The sequence below is a fragment of the Hippoglossus hippoglossus genome, chromosome 10 (genome assembly GCF_009819705.1).
Source record: "Hippoglossus hippoglossus isolate fHipHip1 chromosome 10, fHipHip1.pri, whole genome shotgun sequence".
In the NCBI taxonomy this organism is placed as follows: Eukaryota; Metazoa; Chordata; class Actinopteri; order Pleuronectiformes; family Pleuronectidae; genus Hippoglossus; species Hippoglossus hippoglossus.
Window position 1 is genome coordinate 17197778 of NC_047160.1, and position 26548 is coordinate 17224325.

The window sequence follows — 26548 nt, forward strand, 5'->3', positions numbered from 1 at the left end:
TGGGTTATTTTGTTTGCCAAGAAAGTCGATTGAAGCTAAAAAATGGTAAACTGAATCTATTATAAGAGCAATAATAGACTCAGGTGAAATTCTGGTTCAGTGACACCGTGCAAAAATACAGCCAAGCTTCAACGAAAGCAATGGCAACAATTAACGTCTTTTTATACTTTTTCTTTTATCCTCCAATTCCAGAGGCATTAATGGGTTATTGCTGTTGCACGAAGAAGGGCAGAGCTGGATGAAAGTGGGAGAGGTAGCTGTGAGCAGGAGGTGGAGCAGCTCGATTTGAGCTCTCTTTGAAAAGGCTGGCACAGTCAGGAAGTGATTAGGCCCCTACAATAACTCCAATAATGACAATAGGGAAAACATGTCTGCAGCCACAACCACTTAGAATCAGAACAGTGCCCGGTATGGTTCCCATTTGGCTACAGGAGCGGGACGGCGTGTGGGAGGATGGGCACATGGAAAGAAAGAGTAAGGTGTTGGAGGCCATGGAGGAGCTGAAGGTTTAGTTAGCGCTGCTGTAGCTGTCAGGCTTAGTTTCCACACATGGGAAAATATGCAGTTTTCACTGTCGTGGCGGGAGATATATTGGTATATTCCAACCACTCATTAGTTGTCGAAACAATGGGTCTTTGATTTGACAAAAGCAGGTTTTCTCAAGTTTGGCTGGTGCAAATCACAACTGCAGCCTGAAAGCTAAATGTTAGTAGCTTCATGCTGTTTGCAGATAAAACAAAAATCCTTCACAGGGTTTCAGCAATTGTCAAATTAAAATTCAAGACTTTTTTAAAACCATAATGGATAAAATTCCAGACCTATGTTAAGTACGACAGATATGAAGGAATATCGGAGAACCGGAATTTCTTACACCCATAATTGGGGATAAGGTGAAGTAGCCAATCGAATGCCACATTATCTTATATACTACAGACAGAGACAGTAGCTATCTGCATTTTTCCCCCCAGCCAAGCTGAAATTGCTGATGTTGGTCTTGTTAATCTGTATTTTTGTGTAGTCAGTTGCACCATCTTGTTAAACAGTACTTCCGTTAAATGAGGGAGACACTAATGTAAACCAATGGCTTTATAGAAATGACTCATGGTCTTTTAGCAGTATTATGTCTGAGTGTTTGGATCGGCCCTCTCACTGCAGGCCGCAGTCATCCCCTGGTTCATGCACAGCGCTCCTGTTGTTTTTCACAACTCTACGAAACTTCTCCATCAACAGCTTTTCACCGGAAAGGTGAACAGCTTCAACTCTGGAGGCTGAATGGAGACGACATGACTCAAGGCCCAGCGTGTTCTGTCTGAAATCAAATCATACAGTACATTTAGACGGTGACAGGATCTTATATTCTTATTTTTGTTTCTCCAGCTTCTGAATCCGTGCTCACGTCACTCATGGATAGATATGTCAGTCCTGTGCCAGCTCACACAGACGTGCTGCCAGGCAACACACGACCACCGGCTTTTTCCAGTGGTTCTCCGCTCATCCCTGCAGTGCTGATTTGTGCGATTTATTGCTTTGTCTGTGTGTTTTCTCAGGGCCTCCAGGAAAGCGTGGAAGAATGGGAAGACGAGGGGAAACTGGTAAGTGACGACCACCACCTGCTTTGTTTGTTTATTTCTCCTTTCTCTCTTTTTCCTGGAAGACACACTCTCTCTTCATCTCTCTCTCTCTCTCTCTCTCCCTCACGCGCTCCCTCTTTTGGACTGGGTTGGATCGAGGGCTGGTAAAAGCACTGAACCGTGAGAGAGTCGGGCTGGCAGATGATGGGCTGCAGTTGGCCCTTCTCCCTGTCCCTCCTCATTTGCGGCAACACAGCGCTCACTCCGGCCATGTGGTTGCACTAACTTTGCCCAGATGTCGGTCGTTCTCGCTGAGCAGTAGCAGCTGCGATAGTTCGAGCCTAATGATATTCTCCCTCGCCAACATCACTAATCGCCGCTGTTGCGTTGCTGTGTCTTTCCGTCCAGACCGCAACACACTCATCAAGGAACCAAAACAGAGCAGGGACATAATTCTTGTAACACAAAAGCTTGTCATGACAGAAAGAGTGAATGTTCTTCAACTGTGAGTCACGTCAAGTTTCTTTTCATCGTGTGGTCTCCAGACCTTCACGAGTGTCGTTGTTCTGCAGGATATGTGTCAGAGGATGAACTTTCCAGTCTGGCTGTGATTCATTGTTGTGGAGCTTTAATTAGATGCAGTCTGCTCCTGTGAAAAGTAAAGCTGGGCTCACACTGTTGGAATTAAATTGATTAAATCCTGATTCGGGCCCCAAAGAATCAGAGGATGAGTCTGGTCTGGAACCTTGGTTGGTTCAGCTCAGACTATCTGGTCGTGTGAGGGGGTCACAGAGCCATTCTTTAACAAACTGCCCACACAGAATCATCTGGGCCGCCCCGATAACAGAGCTGACCAGCGTGGTTCCACACGTAAAAATCCCATTCATTTTCTGAATACAGTTTGTTATTTAATATTAGTCCTAATCCATTTTCAGACATGTACTCTGGAATATCGGCTCTGGACACCAGTGTTGTCCGCTATCGTCAAAATCTCTCGAATCTTGTTGACATCCTCGTCTGTGTCTTCTACGTGCACAGCTCCTCTTTTTCCTCCTTTTCCTGAGATATATGTGTTCTTTTTGTTTTCTTCTGTTTTACGTTGTTTGTCAAAAACGTCATTAATACATTCACACAGCAATTTTCCTGCTGTATAAACAAATGAGACATTTCACTATAGGGGGCTGGAAGGAAAATTCCCGGAAAATGTCCCGAGTTAATCGTTTGTCCGAAGCAGATTTATTGTCGACAAATTATATGAAAAGAAAACCAACAGTCCTTTAGCCACTTGAAACTTTCTCTGACTTCCCGGATTGTTTGCAGCGCTCACTCCCAGGCCTGTTGGTTCCTGTGGAACATGTGAATCTCTAAACACAGGTCACAAATATATAGTTCTATTGTCAGAAGGACTCAGTAATTAAACCGAGTGGGAATTGTCGTTTTTAGCAAACGTTGCTCAACCTGGGGTCAGCGTCGGGTTCGTCAGGGACTATTTACAGCCGAGTGACAGCGTTTGTGGGATTGCCTCATTGCAACGTTGCGGCTCGCTGCTGTTTTTAAAAGTTTTTGGACAACGCTGCTGGATAATTTAGTTTTTTATTTAGTATTCGCTGACGATAAGAAAAGAATTGAGTCTGGACGAACTATTCCTGTAAATGCCCACATCCTCTACCTCTTGCACAACAAAGATTAAGTCCCTCCATCAGGTGATCATTGCGCAACTACACAGCAGTGTTTTTCCTGCTGGTGGTGTTTAGCAGGGGGAACTCTCATAAAATGGGAAGCTGCTTGTTTAGGTTTCAGCGGAGATCAGACACTCAGGAGGCTCTGGAGTGATGTGGTTCTGTTTAGGTTCTCTACTTTGTGGTTTAGTTTTGTGTTTGCAGCCTGGGTATGGCACGGGGGGGGGGGGGGGGGGGGGGGGGGAGATGACGGCCGCGCATCCTCTCGCCAGCTGACGACTCTGGGACAACGTTTTTTTACTAGACCAGAAGAGATTTTTCCCCGTTCTCTCTGTCTTTCAGGAAAAAACAACAAGAGTGTAGATGAGTAACAGAAACAGAACAACAGGAAAGGGGGCAGACAAAGAATTTAAGCGTCTTAAAATCGGCTCTGAACGTCGCCTTGTCTCAGTATTTTTTTTCTGTTTGCTCTTTTACTTGTTTTCCTCCCCTCTTTCTGTTTACTTCTATCTCTCCCTCTGTCTACACATACACACCTGTCTCAAGTTCAACGCTCGTAGCTGCTCTCACTGCCGGTTTGCGTTTGTTTGCCTGCAGTCTCGCCCAGGAGGTTCTTGTCTCAGTGTCTAGACGCAGCAAACCTTGATTGACTGGGTCTTCATGCCTCATAAACCCCCCCCCCCCAGCACCTCTGCTCACACCTCTTCTCACAGAGCACCGTCATGTTTTTTTTCGTCCCTCTTGTCCCGAAAATGCCCTCTCCCTCGGATTAAACGGTGAACTTTTAGGCTCGGAAGATTTTCTGTGTGTTTGAATCATAACAAACCTCCACAGATATCCCACATTCCCCCTAAAGGGAGTCTGTTTCCAATCTCGCTTAGTTTATGTAGATGCTGCGACCATGCTGATGAGCTCTGCTGTACCAGAGCGGCGGCGGCGGTGGCGGTGGCGTCACTCTGCACCGTGCCATATATGTAATTGTCACATCAGCATCATGATTGGAGGGATATAACCCAATTACTCATAAAAGATATTTTATTGCCAAATAAAATCTTCACTTTGTAGAGGTTTGGGTGGTTTATCAGTGCCCTCAGCGCTGCATATTTAAGAGGATGTTTTTTTTGTTTTTGTTTTTTTTAATAAGAATATTCCATTAAAACCACGACCACTGAGAACGAGAGGAGCCTTTGATCATTGCTGTTGTTTTTGGTTAGGGAAAGAATGAGAAGCAGAATGTACTTTTTTCTGCTGAGGCTCAACATCAGAGGATTTCAATCAGATTTGAAAGACTACCTCGGAGAAAAGGGGGGCACACGGTTTGCCAGCACACCCGACCTTCTCCCTCCCTGTCTGCCCTCCATCTGATACACCCATACCTTCTCATAGGAGACAAAGTCTTGACGTGACTTTACATCCTAATGCAGAACATGACCCCGTTATCCAGAAGTCTGTTTATCATAACATGTTCACCACGAACTCCACTGGCAGCGGCTCTAATGAGCTTGTTCTGTACCATATTTAGGTGGTTAATTACGGTCATCATCTAACAAACCGCATTGCATGTGCAGGGCTTTTTTTTTTATTGCATACCACTGTTCCGAGGAATTGATTGCTGTACAAACCAGAGGTTACCAGAACTGGGAAATGCTTTGTATCATGTGTCAGTAGAAATGCACAGAATTTATTCTCTAATGTTTCTCTTCTTCTCTGTTGCAGGAGCTCCAGTAAGTACAAATTCATCTCATCCAGGTAGTATCACCATTAACCGGCCATTAGTGGACACAGAACAGTTACTGTCACTTTACCTTCGACATGAAGCATGCACACAAGCTCACGTGCACGTGCACACACACACACACACACACACACACACACACACACACGCACACACACTGTATATCATCCCCTGCGGTGCGCTGGACAGATCGACAAACTACTGTTCAAGCCAAAAGTGATCTTTTCTCCCACAGCAGTAAAACACAGACACACCAAATGTCACAGACTCACACACACATGTGCATCCAGAGAGCACGGCAATAAATGGACCACCTAGGGGAAGTGTGTGTGTTTGTGTGTGTTTCACGGTGATGGTCAGGGAGGTAAAGTATTAGCAGCAAGTTATTCTCCTCTGTGGGACTATAACTTCTGCTGACACACATACAAATACAGACATTTTGTGGAAGCAGTTGTGGCCTTTTAGGTTTGTAAGTTTACATTAATTTATGTAAATGTGAATTGTTGTGACCTGCCTGGGAAGAGTGATATCTGATTGTATGTTTGATTCTTAGAAATATTTGGCCACACATGGCTCAGATCAGATACACTGAGGCGCAAATGAAACACACCGGAACGCTTTTCCGGAAACATCGGAAAAGGAACAGCATGTCCAGCTGACATTTTTTAAGATCCAGGGAATTGTTTTAGTGCAAGAAAGTGTCAGTGCAGCAGTTTTACACTAAATATGCATGAAATTATGTATAATTTATTTTTCCTGAAAAATCCTGCAGCCCATAAAGTATAGATGGCAACGTGTGGTAATGGTAATAAGTCACCTGCTGCTCCACAAAATAACAGCCTAGCAGCACAATGTGTTGTGGCTATAGAAGCTGTCAGAAACAATCCAAGAACAATGTAAAATGAAATTTGGAAGCACAACATTCAGATAATGCTCATTTTTTTAATTAATAATGGTTCAAAATAATATTTAACTTTAAAATTACAGCTTTGGTAAAAGGGAAACCATGATACTGTAACATCCTTTTCGTTTCCTATTAGAATAAAGTGTGTGAGGTCACAGGATGACCTGGCGACCTGTTGTAAATGCAGCGTTTGTGTGCATCTGTTGGTTTCTGTTCTAACCTTGTGCCAATGCTTCCTGCTTTAATCTCTAACCTCACCAGGGCAAGGCTGGACGGGATGGATACCCGGTAAATTTGATTTGTTATTTATCCTGTCACTCTTCACTTCACCCAATCATGGTCCTATTCTCACTTTAGTTGTTTTTTTTCCTCTTGTTTATTCCGACAGCTTCATCAGGCCTTTGTCTGCGTTTGCTTCTTCTCTACTCTTCTAAAAGAAATTACCTTTACTCTAATCACTGCCTGTTATCTTGCCTCTTCAACTCTTGTTACTGACATATAGATTCTCCAGAGTGGTAATATGAGATTAAAGGTTTATATTTCCCGTCGGTAGTTTGAAATATGACAACGCACTGACGCGAGGCAGAAAACGGTGAAATGAAACATATGGTGCACTTAAAAACTAGAAAACATGAAAAGCAATAAACATTCAGGTGCAACCCTGTCAAGATATAATCAGCGAGCATAAACCACAAAGGTTTAAACCATGAACATGTGGAACATACGTCCACAACACACAAATCATAGTTTGAGGTAAATATGCACATTCAACCACTGAGTGCAAAGCAGATCACTGACTTCCAGTAGCAGCCGTGTTATCCAGAGATACAGCGGCCTCTAGTGGCCAGTTCGATTTCTGACTCATGGCTCTGCTGCAAATTTTTTGCTTTCTCATCACCTGATACAACCTCATCCACTTCAAGAGTTCAAACAGCTGGACGTGTCACAAACGAATAGTGGCGCACACACCGCATGCAGCATTAGCGTGTGCAGGGTCTGCGAGACCCTCTGTCTAGCCTCACCGCGATCCTGCTGTCTGGTTGCCACGGCAGCCTGATATAGTCGGCCGGTGTTGTGTCCATACGTGCGTTGTCTCGTTGTGACTTTTTCGGGGGGGAAGTGGAATCCCCATGGGGCTCTCATTCCCAGTCAGATTCCCAGTCTGCCTGGCACTGCACAGCCCTCCTGACGGGAAATGCCTGCTGCTAATTACACACAGGTGGAGCGAGCGCACACACACTCACACACACACACATAAGTGTCTCTATATTTGTGTTTGTTTGCCAGTTTTTTTGTCACTGCATTAATTCTTGGCCCATTTTAATGCTGTTGCGTTAAACTGCTAGAAACATCTGTTTAGTAAAGTTATATAATTCTACGTCTTCGAACAACCTAATCTAGATAATCCTTCCTCGTCCAGTTCCAATGAAATCAGTCTTTAGAGCTCGAGAAGTGCAGAGCAGAGACAATATTGCAACTGGAGCAGCTCTGGTTTGTGTAAGTGTTCAGTGTGGCAGGCAGCGTCCTGTTATAATGCGTACGTATGGGTACGTCGACTCGGAGAGCTGCATGTATGAAGTTACAGAGAAACAACAGCAGATTAATCACAGTGTCAATTCACACAGACAGGCACAATGGTTCATTTAGCAGCAAACAAGGTGATCAAGTGTAGCAGCATTGAAGCTGAAGAGAAGGATCGTTCTCAGCAGCGCTTGTGTTTCTGTGTCCACATGCGCAAATGTGTGTGAACTCCTTCCAACCATCCATGGTGCATGTGCATCTCCGTAACAAAGGCCAGGACTGTGGATTGTGTGTGATAGGTTTTTGCACCAATAACATCTCTCACATGGAGAACTGGGCATGTGCACGTCAACACAAACGAGTCGAGTCAGTTTCCGGAGAGCCCTGCGGTAAAGGCCGTGTTGTGCCACTGACTCGTGCCAACAACATTTCTTTCTTTAAACAAACAGCAAGATTTCCTGCCCTCTCTCACCCTTATTATGTGTCTGTGATTTAAATAGATGTCAGACCTTTAACCCTCAACAGGCTCAAGTTTTAATTCTGTAACTGGATTCTGTAACTCATTAACACACAGCTCAACAAATAGCAATTGTCATATAAGCCGTGTGTGTGTGTGCGTGCATGTGGGTGTGTGTGCGCTAGGTAACCTCTGTAGGGCCTTTTCCAGCATAAACACTGATCTATTCAGGACCAGTAGACCTCATGGGGACCAAAGCCTGGTCCTAATGAGATAAAACACAATTTCTGAGCACAAACCAAACATTTTGGCCGCTCCACAATTTTTCATGGTTGAAGGTTAAGATTTGCTTTTGGGATTAGAATTGGGTCATGATTAGTGTTTGGCATTTAGTTATGATGTTTATAGTCAAGGCGAGGGAATGCAGTATTGTAATGAGTGTCCTCACTAAGATAGAAGTACAAGAATGATTTTGTGCGTGCGTGCGAGCGCGTGCGTGTGTGTGGCACACATGTATTGCAGACACTAAGTTCATCAGAGTAATAGATGCAGCAACCACAGAAACATCAGTAATATGCTAAAAAGTGCTAATGAATGGTGTATGTGTGTGTGTGTGTGTTGATGTGTGTTTTCTCTCCTTGTGTAACCCTGTCACTTCTTCCTCTCATAAATCACAGGCGAGGGGTTTCAGTTTCAGAAAAGAGCCTTCCCGCTGTCAAACAATCAGAGTCAGACACACTGACAGAGCAGTGCCGAGGGGTAAACACACTCCCACACACACCAGTTGGTCCTCATTCGTTTGTGTGATCACCGGCTTGCCCAGCCACTGGTCTGTTTACACGAGAGTGCCAGTCTGTGACAGACAGCGGACCTCGCTCAGCAGAAACAGGCCAAGCCCTCCATTGTTCAGCCTTCCAGGCTGCTGAGTGCAGATTAAAGCCAGACAGTCACCCAACAACATGTCAGTAATTTTCTGTCCCAAAGTCTGGTATGCTTTATTCTGCTCTTTGGTTCTGGATGCAGCCATTTTTTTTTTTTCCGAACAGAAAGTCTTATGTATCACAAGTTGTGCTCCTGTAGTCCTGACATGGAGAAGAGTTTGGTCCCTGTGGCAACATGAAAATAAATAGAGAGGAGGAGGAAACTGAAACATATTTCAAATGAGCGTTGATGGATCAGTGCAAGAGAGGAAACGATGATTTTAGAGGATGCAAGAAAATAGAAAGCGGAAAGAGTCCTCTATTTTGACATCGCCCTAATTACGCTAATTCAGCCTAATGTGTGAGACACATTACCAGGTGTGCGTCTAGCTGAGACGTCTGTACTGATGTGCAGACACTTTGCATCCTCAACAAATACACCCAACAGGATAATTACCTGTTAGCACCATAGGGAGTACAATTAAGACCCTCGCCCTTTTTTCATTGAGATTAACACACACACACACGCACACACACACATGTGCAAGTGTCAGCAGGCACATACATAAACACAGACGTATGCCCTCCTGCAGGCCAAGCTATTTTCCAGAAAATGTGCTTAAAAGCCATGGGACTGCTGATTCAAGTCTTTTTGTTGTTGTTTTTATCTGCTGAGGGACAAGATGGCAGTGAAGAGTAAATACACACATAAACCACACACACATAAAAAATACATTATTTTGTTTTCCCTCACATTCACTTGGTGGTTTTCATGGTTATCTCAGGGCTATTTACTCACTTTTTCTTAACATAAATCTCCCCCAAATGGTTTTCTCCTGCTCGATCCATTTCTGGTACGAGATGAGGAGATTTTCTCGGTCATTCCTGTTTTCTCCTGTGCTGTTGGTTTGAGGAACAGAAAAGGTTCAGTTTAGAAATTTAGCTATACAGACAGAAAAGCACAGACTATAAAAGCCCACACATAAAATCCATATTTTATTTATATAAACCTTTATTCATATAAACCCTACTGACCCATTTGGCCCTGGGGTTCCATCAAACGTTCTCCTGGGATCTCTGCTTTGTGGACGGCCATATTGTTGATGTATTGCTCCAAGTATATAGCCTATTTTATTCCCTATTGGATAGCAGTAGGTAAGTCAGGTCATAGAAGTTATTTACCATATACTGCTTCATGCAAACTGTCAGCTGCCAAATACGTGATTTATGGTTTTATTGGTGAGAATAAACCTGCTCTCACTGACAGACACACACATACACATCTTCTCAAAGTAAGATACACACACACACACACACACACACACACACACACACACACACACACACACACACACACACACACACACAGCAGTGGTACCTTCAGATCACAGGCAACTGCGTGGCTTGTTAGCAGCCATAAATCAGTCTTTTTTACTCCACTTCAGACTCTGCAGCAGCCGATGACCTCACCATGTACACCTCGCCTACTCATCCCGACGAGTCTTGAAGGAGCCGAGCTCTGATAAACACTCCCAGATGCAGAGATATCACACATACACACACATACACACACACACACACACACACACACCGCAGAGTTTACCATTGCATACATCCAGTGACATGGCAGAGAAAACTCACAGGGACGTCCGCAGGCTTATTCAAACCCTTGCATGCATGACAGGATCGACACAGCCTGCTGTGTTTTAATAGAGCGATGAAGGGCGGCCTGTCTCGTCTATGTCCAGCATCCAGTGAAAGAAAGACAGAGCATTACGCCGTTACTCTTTACACTTCTCTCAACCTCAGACAGTCGTGGTGAAATTATTGCCGTCCGATTGGTCCCAGTCATTTGTTCCACTCCAGTCTCTGCCACCTACTGCTGGTTTCACAAGGGGCCCTGAATCAAGAAGACATCAGGAGCCTCCGAGGCTTTTCTCTGTATTTCTTTTTACAAAACTCGTTTATAGAGACTGGCCACTTACATTTGTGATGAGAGTTTATAGCCATGCCGGCCCGTTATGGGACTGAAGAGCCGCAGTAAAGATCACATGAGCACTTAATGAAAGCAGCGCCACATATCACTCCCTCCCCTCTTCCTCTTCTTCCTTTCATCCTCATGCGCCTACCGTCCATCCATCAAGGAGGGCAGCGATGACACCGTGGTAGGTTTTCACAACAGGACTTTGGGCCAGATATTACCCATGGGCCTGGTAAAGCTGGTAGATGAAGAGAAGAGCCCACGTTGTGTAAGCTAAGCAAGACCAGAGATGACGCCCGAGAGCGATGGTTTCCAGTCCGAGGAGCCACCAGGACTGTGAAGGGCCCACAACTCAGGGGACCCTGTGAAAACTGTTAGCTTAACGTGGAGCACGGCCGTTAAGGAGGAAGTCAACATCGGCCTCTACCACATACATCACAATGAAGTGTTTTTGGAAGGTTTTATTTTGAACGGCTCCTTAACGTTGAAGTCAACATCTAAAGTTCTGGGCCTTTGAACTGAGCATCGCTCTGCACAGGAAGTTCAATGACCACGCGGCTGTTTTCATTGAGGTAAACACAGCGGACAACTTAAACTGCTGTTTTCAGCACTCGGGCGAGGTCGGATAAGGGAGATAATTAACTGCTGGTTGGATAATGTCACCACCACAAAGATCGTGTGTCAGATTAATACAGCTGGAGCAAATCTGCCCACAGCTCATCAAGAAAGACAGATATGCCACACACTAAATCTCCAAATAATTACAAAGACACCCACCTGGAAACGTCTGAGTATTATAACAGTTTAATGAGGCAGGACGGACTTTCTTCCCTTTTTCTACTTTTCATCTTCAACTTTAATCGTCTCAGCTGCTTCTTCTCTCTTAACAGACTTTTTTACTGCCTCCTCTTCATAGATTTGTTTTTCAAAATCTACTTGACCTACGATCGTTTAACATTGTCCCCCGAGAGAAACAGAATCCAGACTCAAGACATCATGAATTACTAATAAATAACAGCTGCTTTGTGACATTTTGGAAGGAAATTATTAAAACCAGTCAAGTTTCAGTGTTTAATCATTTATTTATTCACGACCGTAGACGTCAGTTGTTGGAAACACGGTGACTTTCTTGCTGCGAGTCAGATGAGAGTTAGTCTCCTCATCTATTTCTTGGCAATAATATGCAAAAACTAAAGCTCTCCCTTTAATAATTCTGTGTTGATATTACTCATAAAACTTTGTGCGTTGCTCTTTTTTATAATTTCACTTTCTCCGCCTTTCGACAGGGTCCACTTGGCATGGATGGAAAACCAGTGAGTATTCCCATATTCCCTTGCACGCGTCTGAAAAACGTGCTTTACTTGAATTCATTTTTAATTCTGTTTTTTTCCTCCCCTCAGGGTTTACCGGGTCCTAAAGGAAGCCAGGTACCGTGTCACACCTCACACACCCGCTGTCTTGTTTTGGGTTTTCTAGCAACGCTGGAGCAAATCCTGCTCAGAGATTGTCTTACTGTGAATTGAGGGGGCGTATTTGGCCTTTAAGACAGGTGAAAGTTTGCTATATCTTGTCAATTATTTTTACTGCTCCGACGGGAACATCTCAAGTGAGTGAAGCGTCCGTGGAAGCCATCTTGTTTCTTGTTCCACCTCTTAACTCATTCCAGGGCTCAAGGCCACGGGGGAGTCACGGTTCAGCTGAGTCGAGGGCTGAAATTCCCTTTCGCTCTTCACCTCGGAGTCCCATCCATCAAGTTTCCTCCCGAAACCCCGCCCAGACACACCCAGGTGTAGGGTGGAGAGCAGAGAGTAGAGCGAATGGGTTACACACCAGTGAGAAAAGAGTTTATAACCCTCAGCAGAGGCTCTTTAAAAAGTCATTAAAGTAACCTTCACCCCCTCCTCCAGCCCGATGAGCGGGCGACTCGTCATCTGCTGAAATGTAAACGTCTCACAGCATAATGAGAGCTGTTTGAATAGCTCCTCTCCAAACACCATTAGGCTGCTGTTTCCTGCTAAAGGAGAACTCAAGCTGGGTCGCTCCTTTAAGAGGATTCTCCCCATCACCAAGTGTCCACAGTAAAAACCACAGCAGGCGTGTTACAGACCTGAGGACGACAGTCGAGTGCTCACGGCGAGGGAGACGATAACAAGAGGAAAAGTGGAAAAAACAGTCAGACTGATTTGTTGGTAGATGACAGAGAGTGAGAAGACGAGAATGAAACGGTTCGAAGCAACACTGAAGAGAAACTTAAGTTTAAACACAAGTTAACAATAAACTAAGAAAATAAGAGAAGCACTAGGTTATACATGTTTTTGATTAAAATAAAAAAGAACAAAAACAAAACTTCATGAGCATCTTGACCTTCTTTAATGGATTAAAATAGCTAGAAAAGTCATGGAGATTATTCAGCTTTCTTTTGTTTTTCCATGGTCAATAATTAACTTTCAGGGTGAACAGTCTATCATTTTGTAGCGATTGGAATTTTCAAATTACATTATACCTACTGCAACATGTTCCGAACTTTATTATATAATTATGATATTAATTCCATATTTTAGAAATACCAATCAAAAATTCCTGGATCCGCCCCTTTGTCTGGATCTGGGCCAAAATGAAATATTTTTTTCCTCGCCCTTATCCCTCTCTTCCATGGAACTGAAAAAGACACAAACAACCCGAACAAACAAACAGGGGCGGAAACATAACGTCCCTGGCAGAGGTTAAATAAAAATACCAGAACATTTAGTTTCCTTCTCTACTTTGAGCAGCTTTATGGCTTGAAAAATCCTCTTATTTCAGACTCTGATTTATATACAATAAACATAACTGTATGTATTATATGAGTTCCTCCGGCTTTTCACTCATTTCTGCATTACACCAATATATAAAGTGACCAGTCACATTATCAAACTGCCCATCCTCTCCACTGCTCTTCAGCATTGTTCTCCTGGTAGTGTTAGATCTCCGCTGCAGAGAAACGTCTGCTTCACACAGAAGAGCAGAGACGAGAGGAAAGGGGGAACGAATTAGAGGCTTCAAGGCAGATTCAGGGTCATATGTAGAGGCAGGAACTGATTAAAATCAGGGAAAGGGGACGAGTGTGTGAACTGCGGTGAAAAAACAAACCGTTTAGAGAATAGAGACGTGAAGAAGTTTAATATAAAGGGAGACTATGGGCTGTAAGACGTGAGATCTGACCACTTGTCACTTTTAAAGGATCTGTGGCTGAGGACATAGTGGCAGGTTTTCACATCATCTTCTCTCTCTGCCTCTCAGTCTCAGAGGCCCGTAGTCAGACTGCGGTTTGTGGTGCCCCCACATTTGGCGTCATTTCTCCACTTGTCAGCAGTGGACGGGCTGAGACGGGCTGACACAGAGACGGACGAGGGCACAGCTCAGCCAGACTGGCAGGAGGAAGCTCATCTGCGGGCCTGGTGTCCAGAAGACGTTATCAGACGTTTTGAGACCCCATGTTTTTAGTTAGTGTTTCCAGCATTCCACTCTTCAGAGTTCTCCTCAGAGAGAAACTGGAGGACAAACAAAGGAACATTTGGCCCTTTCAGTTTGAACTCTCAGAAAAAATTGTTTTTATCTCTAAAAGTGAAATCTGAATAAGTAGTTTCAGCTCCAGCCATGTGCTCTTATTGTGAAACATGCTCAGACCAAAGTGACTTCTGATTGAGCAGTCTATGGCACGGCTGCATTGAGTGGTATTACTGCCTTTCCTCACCGTTTGAATGCCCCCCCCCCGCTCGAGGCCAGCTGAAGATGTATTGCGCTGTGGTGTATGTTGCTCATGTGATAACTGATATATCTTGACCAACTGCGTTTGATTTTCTCCCCCCTCCCACAGGGACTAGCCGGCCCCAAGGGAGATAAGGTATGTTCATGGAAGACAGTTGTGGGTGTGGGTGTGGGTGTGTGGGTGTGTGGGTGTGGGTGTGTGCTCTCACAGAAGGATCCAGACAGACACAAATACAAGCACGCACAATACACACGCAGAACCTCACAGGTGTTCTCGCCATCGCCCTCCCACGTTCACCGTTTTCACCGCGCACCCCCCCCGTCAAACCAGCCATAGATTACATGTAGTTATGTAGGAGCTCATATGTCTCCGCACATTCTCACGTCAAGGCACTAAACAGGTTAACGGGCCTTTCCGCGGGGCTCGATGATAGCCAGATGTTTTCCCGCTCTGTGAACCTCCGTCCAGCCAAAAGATGTGAGTGAATCGAAGGAGCTGCAGGAGCTTGAGTGCACACACTGATAAGTAACTTAATGTGTCTGCGTGCGTAAGTGTGCATTGTTGCACTCGAGCGAAACTTGTCCCGATAAGCGCGACCACAACAACAACACAACCGCAGCGAATGGTATCTGTCAGAGCGGGACTCCGGCTGATGAGCGGGGATTGCAAATGACGGACGATGCCGAGGTTTTGGAAAATTGGCCCTCTTCGTGTAATCATGCTATGGTGCCACGATGAGAACACGAGCTCCAAATCCTCATCAGAGCAGCATCGGTCCCCAGCACGCGCGCTCCCACTCTCACTTAACCGATCGCATCCCATCAGATGATTCCAATTGAGGCCTATCAAATGATTTACACAGAAAATGTCAACATCCTGAGCTGGTATGGGCACGGATGACCTTTTAAATTGCTCCTTCCTCTACAGAAGAATTAGTTTTTAAGCCTATCTGACACGTAACTTCTACATTTACAGTCTTCTCTTGCATGACTGGTCCTGCGTGCATATACAGTGCTAATAACTGCTGACAATTGTTACTTTCCTGTTTTTCTCCCAGGGTGACCAGGGAGACATGGGGCCACGGGTAAGTCTCGTTTTTCTGTCTTTGCCTGAGAAAGATAAATGAGATTGTTTTGATTGTTGCATGTTCATTTTAGAAGGTAGTTTTTTTCTCTACAGCCGACGTGGATGAAGAGACGTTTCCTTTTAATGTTGTGTTGTTCCCCCAGCAAAGCATGACAACTTGAAAATGAACTTTGATTCCAGCTTTCTCTCCAGTTTTATCCTCTTCCTCTTTTTTTTTTGTTTTCTTAATATGAAAAATAATACTGCAGCTACTAGTGTGTTTCCTTTAAAAAACACTAGTGCCTGTTCTAAACCTGCCTGTTTTGAAGGGGCTGGATGCAGCTTTGTTTCCTGCTGCAGGACTCAGTCCACAGGACCCCAAACAGACAGACACACAGGAAGACAGACAGGGATTTCTGGAATTATGAGTTAGATTGATTGACAGAATAAAATGCAAAACAACAGGTCCTCCACATGTTCCAATCTCAATTAAGCCGTTAATGACTAACACTATAAAAACACACCACTTTCTTGTAGGTAGTTGGAGGATTATTGGTTTGTGATCTCCCATCATCTAAAGCATGGCAAGTAAGCAAATGAGTGTGCCCATGACAGGCGCCTCCTTTGTGAGCCTTATAATTATTTTATTAGACCGTGAAGGCCGGACGGAAATGAGACGGTCTGGTTCACAAAGGATTTCCTATTTGTGTCACCAGCTTATAACCGTTGCATTGTTTGCTAATTTAAATGGCTGTACTTACTGTAGCTCAGTCACCCAAATAACTAGCTCATCAGCGTCATCTTTAGCACGCAATGAATCCTGGGATAGGTTGGCCCGAGAGGGATCCACCTTTTGGATGCTTCGTTGATCGGGAAAGGAGGGAAGGAGGCATTTGACATGGGACAGTCTCGTTGTGCCGCTATGACACGAGTTGTCCTCAAATGCAGCCTTCGAAGGATGCGGCCCCTGAATTGAGACACAGTTAAAACGATTGGCAAACACCAATACAGTAGAATAAATAAAGCACAATTGAAATTACACCACTTTCACATGTATCTGCGACAGATCAGTGTAAAGCAAGGCACGTTTTTATATTTAGCACCATTCAAACACAAGGTAATTCAAAGGGCTTTGCAGAGGCATGTAAATCCATGGAAATGAGGCAAAAAGCAACATTGACAAGATAATAAAATACAATTTTAAGGACAATGAAAACAGGGCAAACTAAAATAAAAAATATGAAGACATTAACACTGTTTTTAAAAGACAATAAAAACTAAAACAAGAAAACGTGTCTTTAACATTAGACAGCGATCCCATCTTTAATTGGTAAGCTGCTTGTGTTTGAAGGCCCGATTTGAATGAGCTGAAAGTTGTAACAGTCCTCAGTTCTTCAGGAAGCTGCTTGTTCTACAGTTGCTGAGCATATAAACTAAAGGCTGCTTGGTTTTAAAACTGGGAACACTGAGTAAACCTGTCCCAGCTGACCCCCAGAGTCTGGATGCTTTGTAGCGTACAAGTAATTCTGAGATCTATTTAGACCCGAGAACGTTTCGCGTTTTATAGACTGTAGGATTTTAAAGTCTGGTCTCTGACACACAGGAAGCCAGTGTAGTGGTTTAAGGACCCAATGTAATGTGCCCCACTTTCCTGGTGTTAGTGAGGACTCCGGCCGCAGACTTCAGGACGAGCTGCAGCTGTCTCTTTGATTTTTTTTTACGAAGATCTGTAAAGATACAGTTACAATGGTCATTAACCCGCTGAAAACACACATGAACAAGTTTATATATGTCTTGATTAGACAGGAGTTCTTTCATTCATCAAGGCGGATTTTGTAATTTGAACAGCCAGAAAAGCACAGGGAGCATATTCCAATTTCACAGAGAAAGGAGAAGGTCAGGAGATTCAGAGACCAAGTAACAGACCATATCAGATAACCGTAATCAGACCACAAATTGTAAAACAAAGCCCGGGAAGACACTTGGTGGAACAATGTGTATATGCAGGGAGATAAAAATGATAAAACATTGATCACAGTTGATCAGAAGTATGGGGGGTTTATCCAGTGTACCCTCCCCCAGCAACAGCTCCAACAGCTTAGTCCGGCTCCTATGATGAGGTCTGTCTCCAAAGCCCGAGAGGAGAAACGATGATGTTTCAGTACGATGAAAATACTTAAACCTCACCAACAAAACTCAGCGGTTGAGGCTGTGCCAATATCTGCCAGCTCCTCTCGACCAGTGTTTCTTTTAAACATCACAGCAGAACTTCGCTCTGCATCTGGTCCATGTTCTTTCTCCGTGTTGTCTTTTTATGTGATATCATTCCAGCCACCATGAGATCTATGTAATTATCTGCCGCTTCATTCACTGTGGTTTGAAAAAAAAATCCCCCCTGTTCTTTACATGGTGAACGGCTCGAAGTCTTTGAAGGAGTCACGTACCCCATAAATCCTGAATGTTTTTGTCGGTTTGTTATGTTTAGTTATGTCATGTTATTTTCACAGTATATGTGAATTTTCTCTACATAATTATATTTTAGAGACCCTGTAATAATCAGCCAAGTTAGAATACAATTAAATCAATTAACTTGTTCAATTTAGAAATTAATCATTGCATCTCTACATAAAAAGTTGTAAATTCACCATAGATTATTTTTTTTGCATGGCTTGGACTTACATTTAACGATATGCATGTTGCACATCTAGATGTGTTGACTGGCCCAGGTCCAGACCAGCCCCCTCAACAGCCCTCAAAGGATCAGCAGTATAGCGGATGGATTAATGGATGGGTGGATTGCTTTTTTGTCCTAGCAAAGCTGCTTATAATCTGTCTCATAATCATATTTTTAAATTGACAAAATGACAAATTTGTAATACACAAATAGTAAGTAAGTGTTGGCTTGTAATTTTGATTTAGCTTTCCTTTTAATGTTCAAACCCCCGACTGTCAAACACTTTCAAAATACTAACACGTACCACATTTATTAAAACTACAGACGTACACTCCTTCTGTAGCCACTTAATGCTCGTTTTTATTATTTCTCGTATTCTTTAGCGTGTATCCATCAAAAGACAAGATTTAGTATAATAATTAGAAATAGATGTGTTGTTATAGATCTTCTGAGAGTCTGACACAAACAGAGTGTGGAAATGTATCGGAATGATGGGCTATTGTTTTACAGCGGAGCATACATGGAGAGTTAATCTGACAGGGCTGCCCAGCAGAACAATATTAATGGTGCGGTTCAGAAACCTTAAAGGGAATTCCTGATTCCCATCAAGGCCTGAGCCAGATTATTTCTGTGCCTCGATTCTTATAGATTTCGAGAAATTAAATCTTTTTGGCTTTCTGCATTACATAGTTCCTCCAAATGGTAAATATTGTACTTGGTCGAGGCCTCCGCAGCTTTGATCTCTTTGAGGTCTGGAGCCCAAACTTTGTTCAAGTGTTAAGAAAAACTCTGTGTAACTACTAAGTGTATCACTTAGAGACACAGATTTGGTTCAAAACAAACTTTGCAGCTCCTAAAACTATTGTTGTCATGAATAACGTTCAGGGTAGACTGGCAAAATTATATTTTAAGCAAATGAAAAACTGCTGGTCCCCGAGTATGAAATTAACAGCTCAAGGTCCACTGAGGTTGAGCAGAGGGAAAGTGGTGCAGAGGGAGTTTGGAGGCGTCGTCCCTTTACGTAAGCGCAGTCGTCACCTTGCCTTGAACATCGTACGCTGTGTCACCTCTGAACTCCACAAGAACATTACGGAATACATGTGAAAACAGGAAGTGGCCATGAATCTCTGTCAACCTGTGACTTCCTGTCAATCCATCATTTCCAGGACCTTTGTCTGGCTGAGTCATGGTTCCAGAGCAGATTGGACAACAGGGGCATTAAAACACAATCAGATGTTATGGAACCACCAACAACATGAGACAAAAGCTCATGTGTAGTGTTGTATCTTTCTCTCAAGCAACTTTGATTACAATTTTCCCCCAACCTCCATACTGTCTAATCCATACGGAGGAGACTGTGTGTTTAGGTTTGCCTGGAAGCTGTGTTGAAAGACAAGTCATGATGGGAGTTTCATCCCAAGCCAAGTCTCCCTTTGCCTCCCCTAGAGCAGCTGCAAGTAGACCATGGTTAGACAGGGCTCCGAGGTTGAATGGCTGTTTGTCTTAGTATCAGCCTAAGGTCTGATGAGTATGAGGTAAAGCGGAAGCCCACAGTGAAACGGCCTATTCTCCTTCGATGTTTAAGGAACATATGTGTATGTGGTCTCCATGGTGCAAATAGTGCGAATGAGTGAATGTGACAGTAGGGAGAGAGGAGTGTATAGGCAAGGAGAGGAAGAGGAGGCCTTTGCGGCGTCGGAAAAACCCTCAGCTATCCAGCGTTCACCGCAGCCTGTTAACGGAAACCAGCGTCTCTTCTTCATTCTGTCCCTACTGTGTCGAACCCCCCCCCCGACACCCACACACCCATGCCTCCTCTTCAGATCTTCTCTCCATCCTGTCTCTCCATCTCCATCCTTCCATGTGTTTTCGGAGGGAACTCAACCAGAGAGGCAGCACAGCGCTCCGAGCTCTCTGGTGGCAAACAAGCTCTGCTCCTTTCAGCTTGACAGACTAACATCACACCCGCTGCCAGTCGGCTGGAAAGAGCCGAGCCATTCGGTCGCAAAGGGTAGGGAGGGAAGACGGGAAGACATAGGAATGAACACACACACACAGGATACAAAGGGGTCTCACGTTGTAGGTTTTTTATAAACTTGTGTCTCACTATTTGCAGATGATGTGTTTTTGTTCTGTACATTTATTCTGCAGAATTTGTAAATGCCTTTTTCCAATATTAAGCTGCCTTCAGGCATGCACTGAACTCCACTGATCCTACGGACTCTCTCCGTAGGGGCTGTATGTGTGAACGCAAATGTCCGAGTAAGAGCCTTCAGACTTTTTCCATCTGGCCCCCTTAAGTCGGTGGAGGAGCACATATGAGAGAGCACAGCAGGAGATCCTCTGCAGGATTCACTGCGAGCAAGTGGGCGTGTAGCGTGATATTTCTAACACGCAACAGAAAAATACAAAATGAAAGCATATATCTCAGGATGAAAAAGCGGTGCCCTACATGTAGAAGACACCAACGAAGACGTCATGAGTGTGATCTCTGCAGCGGAGTTAATACGTTACATCAATACATCCTGCCTCCGCCTGCTGCACCAGAATCCAGATTTGTTGCAGTTGTGAATGCGTCTGAGCGGAGAATCTCCTGCTGCGTTGTGCATGCCTGAAAGGAAACCTCTGGAGAAAGTCCAGACCCACTTCTCCGGAGTTCCTCCAAAGGTTGTGACTGAAAACGGCTCTGGTTTGCTAAGTTGCTGAAATGTCCCTTTGTCACTCCTCTTTTCAGGGCCCCCCTAACTATGGCACATACGCAGGTCTGCACAGTAATCAGATTCTCACTGTCAAGGTTTGTCCCTTCCAGCAAACGTCCCCTTATCCTCCCAGCAGCCACCGCTCTCTGTCAGGCTGCTGAACTGTTGCTATCCCTTCAGACAGAGGAGCAAAACGTTTCTTCTCACGCTTCTTCTTTTGGCTTACAGCTTCTGGGGATGCTAAACACTCTTCTGTTTTCTCCCACAGAAGTTGTTGTTGTTTCCCTTCCCTCTGGACTCTCTCAGTTAAAAATGGACTTCAGATTTTCTTATTCATTTATGTCCTTCTCCTTTTCCCTTTTTATTTCCACCCTTTCTTTCTGCCCGGGCTCTTTCCATCTACTCTGTCTTTCTCTTTGTCTTTACTGCTCCATCCTCAGATGGCCTTTCCCCGCTATGACCACGGCTTTCTCTCTGGAGAGCAGTCCGGCAGCTTTCAGAGACGTTTCCTGAAGGTAGACCACCACTAAGGCATGTGTGCGTTTTTTAACACTTTAATCAAGCTTTCTCGCTCAAGCTCTGCTCAGCCGTGCATCCCCTACCTTCCTCACTCTTTCACCTTTCTCAGTCAAACCACATTTGACCTTTGTTTCTTAATTTTCCTGTGTGCGCCTGCTTTTCTAACTGTATGAACACATGTGGTAAGGTCAAACTGTTTGTACAGAAGGTGTAGAGCAGGAAAACATCTTGGATGATGAACCACACACGTCTCAGACAGACTCAAAGTGTGCTTCTTATTAGAGGGAGAATGGAAGACGTTTGTTCGTGACAGTTTGGTTGAGGCCGGACCTTACAATGTAATTATCTGTTAGGAAATCGTGTGTTGGTCTGCTGTAAGTGCTTAACAGCATTTTCATGAAAGTGCTTGCAGTACCATGTTCCTTGCAACAAAACGAACCATAATGCTCCACATGTCAGTCAGAGATGAGTGGGTGCAGAGAAAGTATCCTCATGTGACTGTAGAGAAAACCCTGGTCCTCCGTCTACTTCAGTGGTGAGAAAGATTTTGAGGCACTGATGGTTTCTGTTTGGTATAAACACGAGGGTGGAAGTCATCAGAAGGAGACGTGTCCCCAATTACATGTAAACTGTGATGAATGGTTCTTTAATATGAGGAACCGTTCAGTTTCTGTTTTATGAAGCGTTTCTCTTTTCATTTCTAAAAGTTAACAGGTCTAAGTTGTATTTAAGATATTAACGGCTGCTATAGTCAATACTTTTATAATTATTGTGGATAAATTACTTAAGGAGCTCATTGTTTTGGTTTTCTGGCCTGATGAAGTGTTTCGGTTCACTCTCACCTTTAGCATCTCTCATTTAGCTTTTGTCATTATTGACCACAGCAGTTTTTATTGAAAAGCCTAAAAAATTATCATGTTGGCTCCCTGCTGTTAGTTACAAGCTACCAAACAATTAACTGGTAAAGAGCATTTATTTCCCTCAGGAGTTAGTGGAGACCGTAGACGGTATGTAAAGATGGACGACATGACTTCTCCCTAAAGTGACGCCAAAGTGTCTTGATCGCCACCTGGTGGCTGCTGCAGTTTAAGTTATAAATCCTGCCTCCTCCATGTTAATGGCCTTGATATGGAGCAAACCAAAAAGTCAAGTAAAGACATTTTTTGTCCATTCAGGTAGTTCTTATCACACTGATGTTTGTTAATTATTATATCAGTGTTGTGTTTACAGCTAGTTTATGCTGCCACCAAGTGGTCGAAAAATCAATTACTACTGACATAAGGAATATGTCTTCTATATTTGCTATATCTCAAACTGAAGAGGCTGTTAACTAAATAATCTTAGGATGTCCTTGACGATTGCAATTACTTTAAGAAGCTACAAGATTTTTCACCCATTGCATGAGGGTCAGAGTTTCTGCCAATTTCTGTACTGAAGGCAAGAAAACACTTATAACTGATAGTAGTCTTCTTCCTTAGTTTTTTCTATTACTCATTTTTTTGTGTTTTGTTTTATTTTTCATCAGGGTGACCAGGGCCAGGCAGGACCCGCTGGTCTTCCTGGTCCCCCAGGTCCTCCAGGTCCCAGAGGCCCCCCTGGGAACACAGGCAAAGACGGGCCCCGTGGCCCTGCTGGAGAGTCGGTAAGAGTTTCTCCTCATGTATCAAAGTGCCAATGTACACTCAAAACTATACAAAACAATACACCCATACACACACACTTCACTCAGTTGCAGTTATTCTCCTCCTTCATCACTCACCCCCTTTCCCTCAGCCTCTAACTAAGGTTTCACCACAAAGAATGCAGTCACATAAAACACCTCAGTCATAAGGGGCTGTGTTGCCCCAAATGTGTTGACCTGGTATGCTTCAACCGCAGGGTGTGACATATCGCAAATTGTGTTACTGTGTGTGTATATGCTGTGTGTGCACGTGCATTTATACACATGTATTTAAAGGGGGAACAGAGTCCATGCAGTAAATCGTAGTGAACCCATATTCTCATTTTTCCGGGATTGCCAGTGAGCTGTGGTTTACCTAAAAACTCCCAGAATAGCAACTTTACCCCTGCCCTCATCTGTTTTGTGTAAGACAGCGGCCACAATGTTCTCCAACACGCCCCCATTCTCCCACCCTCCCACCAGGACCGTGTCGCTGTGGACCCCTGAAAACAGATATGGCACTGTGGCGAGTTCATGGGCAGCTTGCCAGCCTCGCCAAACAATAGCTGTGTCCTTGCCTGAGGCAGTTTATGTTCCTCAAAATTAAGTTTTCTTCCCAGAGGTTAGTTCATATGCAATCTCAGCTTTAAGCTGTGGTTCTAAGATGGAAGAGAGGGAAGGAGACTATGAAGGTAATTTGTGTTTATCCAAGGGAAGGAATGAAAGTTCTTACCCTCAACTGTCACAGGACAGCAAAGACATTCAAGTGAAAAATATTGGTTTTAGCTTGGGTGAATTATGAACCTAGAACTGAAAAGCGAGAAAGCCAGCGCAGCTCAGAAAATGACTAAAAACAGAAGAAGAAAAAAGGGGGGCGGGGGGGCTGTTCTGTGACCTCGTCATTTTCAAATGTGTTCTCCAAGTTGATTAAAGGCATTGCAAAACCCCAAACAGTTAAACAAGGCAGTGTGGTGCTAAGAGCTGCTCCATGTTGGTGGCAGATGTCTTAATGGAGGAAAGGCTGAGCACCAGAAACTGAGCAATCCTTCCAGTATGGGTGTCCGTGAACTCTTATCATTTATATCAGTGAAGTGGAGACAAGTAAAAGAATGGTGGATAATTTCCCTCTGATGTGTGGCTTCATGAAACTGCTTTGGTGGATGTTTGATATTTTTGGAAAACGTATCTGACATCTGAACGCAGATGGGTCACAAATGAAAGAAAAATTCTATTGTTGAGCTTTTGAAATCTACTCAATGGATGAGCACCATTCTTCCTTAAGACCTTTCCTCATTTGGTGTTTTGATGATGTTGTGAGAAGTACTATCCAGTCCATGCATGAAATATATTGACTCTTTAGGGGGTAATGGCTCAAACTGAGAAAACGTTTCGCTGTTATAGGACTAAAACGAGTCCAATGAAATAACTTGTTACTTTGCTATCGCTAATACAAGCTAACTTTGTGCAACCTCAATGCAACTTGTGAACCATCAACTACAGTTACAGACTAGATAATCAAATAATCAGTCTAAAGAAACCTCATCACTGGGGAGAAGACGGCTTGATACAGGAAGGCCACCGTAGTTCTTAGAGAGGAAAGTGAGGGGTATTGTGTTGGTTACAATATACAACTTCACCACTAGATGCCACTAAATCCTACACACTGAGCCTTTAAGGAGAGTAAAACTAATGAATAAATAAAATATAATAACTGATTAACAGTAATACAACAAACTATTTTCCCACAACTTCTTTATTTATTGAAATTAGGCAATACCCCCCCCCCCCCCCCTCAAGTGGTATTTTTCAGTATGCAACACAAACAACTGCAGAGGAATAACACTTTGTACATATGGAGCGTTATCCAACACATCACTCATAGTTATTCAACTTTGGTGACATGTGGTGAGTGTAACAGGCTGTAGCGTGTGAATCATATAATTTTCACAGTCATTAAATCATTCAGTAAGCCCTTGTGTTCTGTACACTACAGATGTATCCAGTTTATCCACTTGTTTATTGTAGTTTCATCCTTTTAATTATCATCTGCTTGTATGAATGAGCGCTTCACAAACCAAAAGTCCATGGACTGGCCATTCCTCATCAAACACTGACATCTAGTGGCCAATTTTTTAACTCTTTGATGAAAACTGACTTCAGGCCATAACTATGTCTCCTCTGTCGTCCTCAGGGTCTTCCAGGTCGTGATGGCTCTGAGGTGAGTTTAGTTCAAATCCAATTTTTATTTGTAAGTAAAAGTATTAGGTAACATTTTTTTTTTCATGAAGAATTACCCTAAGTCTTTGATTTGTCTTCGTCTCTTTAATTATAATAATCAAATTTATTTCTGCCACAGGGACCACAGGGGTTGTCTGGAAAGCCGGTAAGATCATGTGTGGAAAATCACAAACACCTCATTTCAACTTAGCTGTTTTCCTTTTGGTTTCCCTCAAACTTCTCACTTCTCTTGTCAACCTCTGTCAAAATGTGACCAAAAGTTTGAACTTTTCAAATTTGTTACCTGACAGGGAGAGGCCGGTGAGCCCGGCTATCAAGGGCCACAGGGTCATCCAGGGACGAAGGTAAATAAAAGCTTTTACTCATCAGTAATCACATATCCGACACAGTTTTAAATGTGGCCTTGTCTTTTCATGCATTTGACCTTGAATGTTCATTGTGTTTTGAAAAAGGGCGAGCCAGGTGTGGCAGAAAAGGGAGAGAGAGGTATGGATGGACTCCCAGGATTAAAGGTATGGGACAATTTTGAAATTGGAAATTCACACATCCAAAATTTTGATCATTTACACTAAATCAAAAATGTAAAATTTTGAACATCTGAAGGAATTTGACCATAAAAATGCATTTTTGCGTTTTCACAGGGTGACAAAGGGGAGATAGGACAGCAAGGACCAGAGGGAGCCATGGTATGTATATCACTCATTCAGTTAGCCCTCTGTTAGTATAATTCTATCGAAAAATTATCAATATTTTATCATGTTTATGTCGAGCTCATTTATTTATTCCCTCTCTGTCTCAGGGTTATCCTGGAGAAAAAGGCGCCACAGGTTCTTCAGACATCATTGACTTCAATGGGAAGCTCCTAGATGCTTTCCAGGTGAGAATCTTCCACATTCCTTTGGGCATTTATTACTTTATCTCAACTTTGATATAAACTGTTTTAGTGTTGTCATAAACGTGTCTGTTATTTTTCCGAAACTGCAAAACTCAACATGTCAACATGTCGCCGTTTCTCCTTGACAGGCCATCAACACCATCAGCATTTCGGTAATCGGCTGTTGTTTCTGCACGGTTTTGGTTGTGTGATCAGTAACTAACTCACATAACAATGCATAGACCCAGACAGGGAATTGCATACATGCACACAACTCATTCCGTTCCCTATCCCACTTTGAAC

The 26548-nt window shown here is 43.5% G+C and overlaps 1 protein-coding gene across 14 annotated transcripts in view; it reads left to right on the plus strand.

The window, feature by feature from the left end:
- The window catches only part of LOC117769856 (collagen alpha-1(XXIII) chain), a 122707-nt gene that overhangs the window by 86984 nt on the left and 9175 nt on the right, over positions 1–26548 (plus strand). For 7 of the 14 annotated variants that reach the window (XM_034599024.1, XM_034599031.1, XM_034599025.1 and 4 more), the window contains 16 exons: positions 1548–1592; positions 4967–4974; positions 6151–6177; positions 12055–12081; positions 12169–12195; positions 14625–14651; positions 15574–15600; positions 21395–21469; positions 22999–23115; positions 25325–25351; positions 25490–25516; positions 25662–25715; positions 25824–25883; positions 26013–26057; positions 26171–26248; positions 26395–26418. In XM_034599024.1, the coding sequence (XP_034454915.1) occupies positions 1548–1592; positions 4967–4974; positions 6151–6177; positions 12055–12081; positions 12169–12195; positions 14625–14651; positions 15574–15600; positions 21395–21469; positions 22999–23115; positions 25325–25351; positions 25490–25516; positions 25662–25715; positions 25824–25883; positions 26013–26057; positions 26171–26248; positions 26395–26418 (695 nt within the window). Of the gene's footprint in view, positions 1–1547; positions 1593–4966; positions 4975–6150; positions 6178–12054; positions 12082–12168; positions 12196–14624; positions 14652–15573; positions 15601–20998; positions 21050–21394; positions 21470–22998; positions 23116–25324; positions 25352–25489; positions 25517–25661; positions 25716–25823; positions 25884–26012; positions 26058–26170; positions 26249–26394; positions 26419–26548 lie in introns of all 14 variants that reach the window. The other 7 variants (XM_034599026.1, XM_034599034.1, XM_034599028.1 and 4 more) reach the window with 5 other exon arrangements.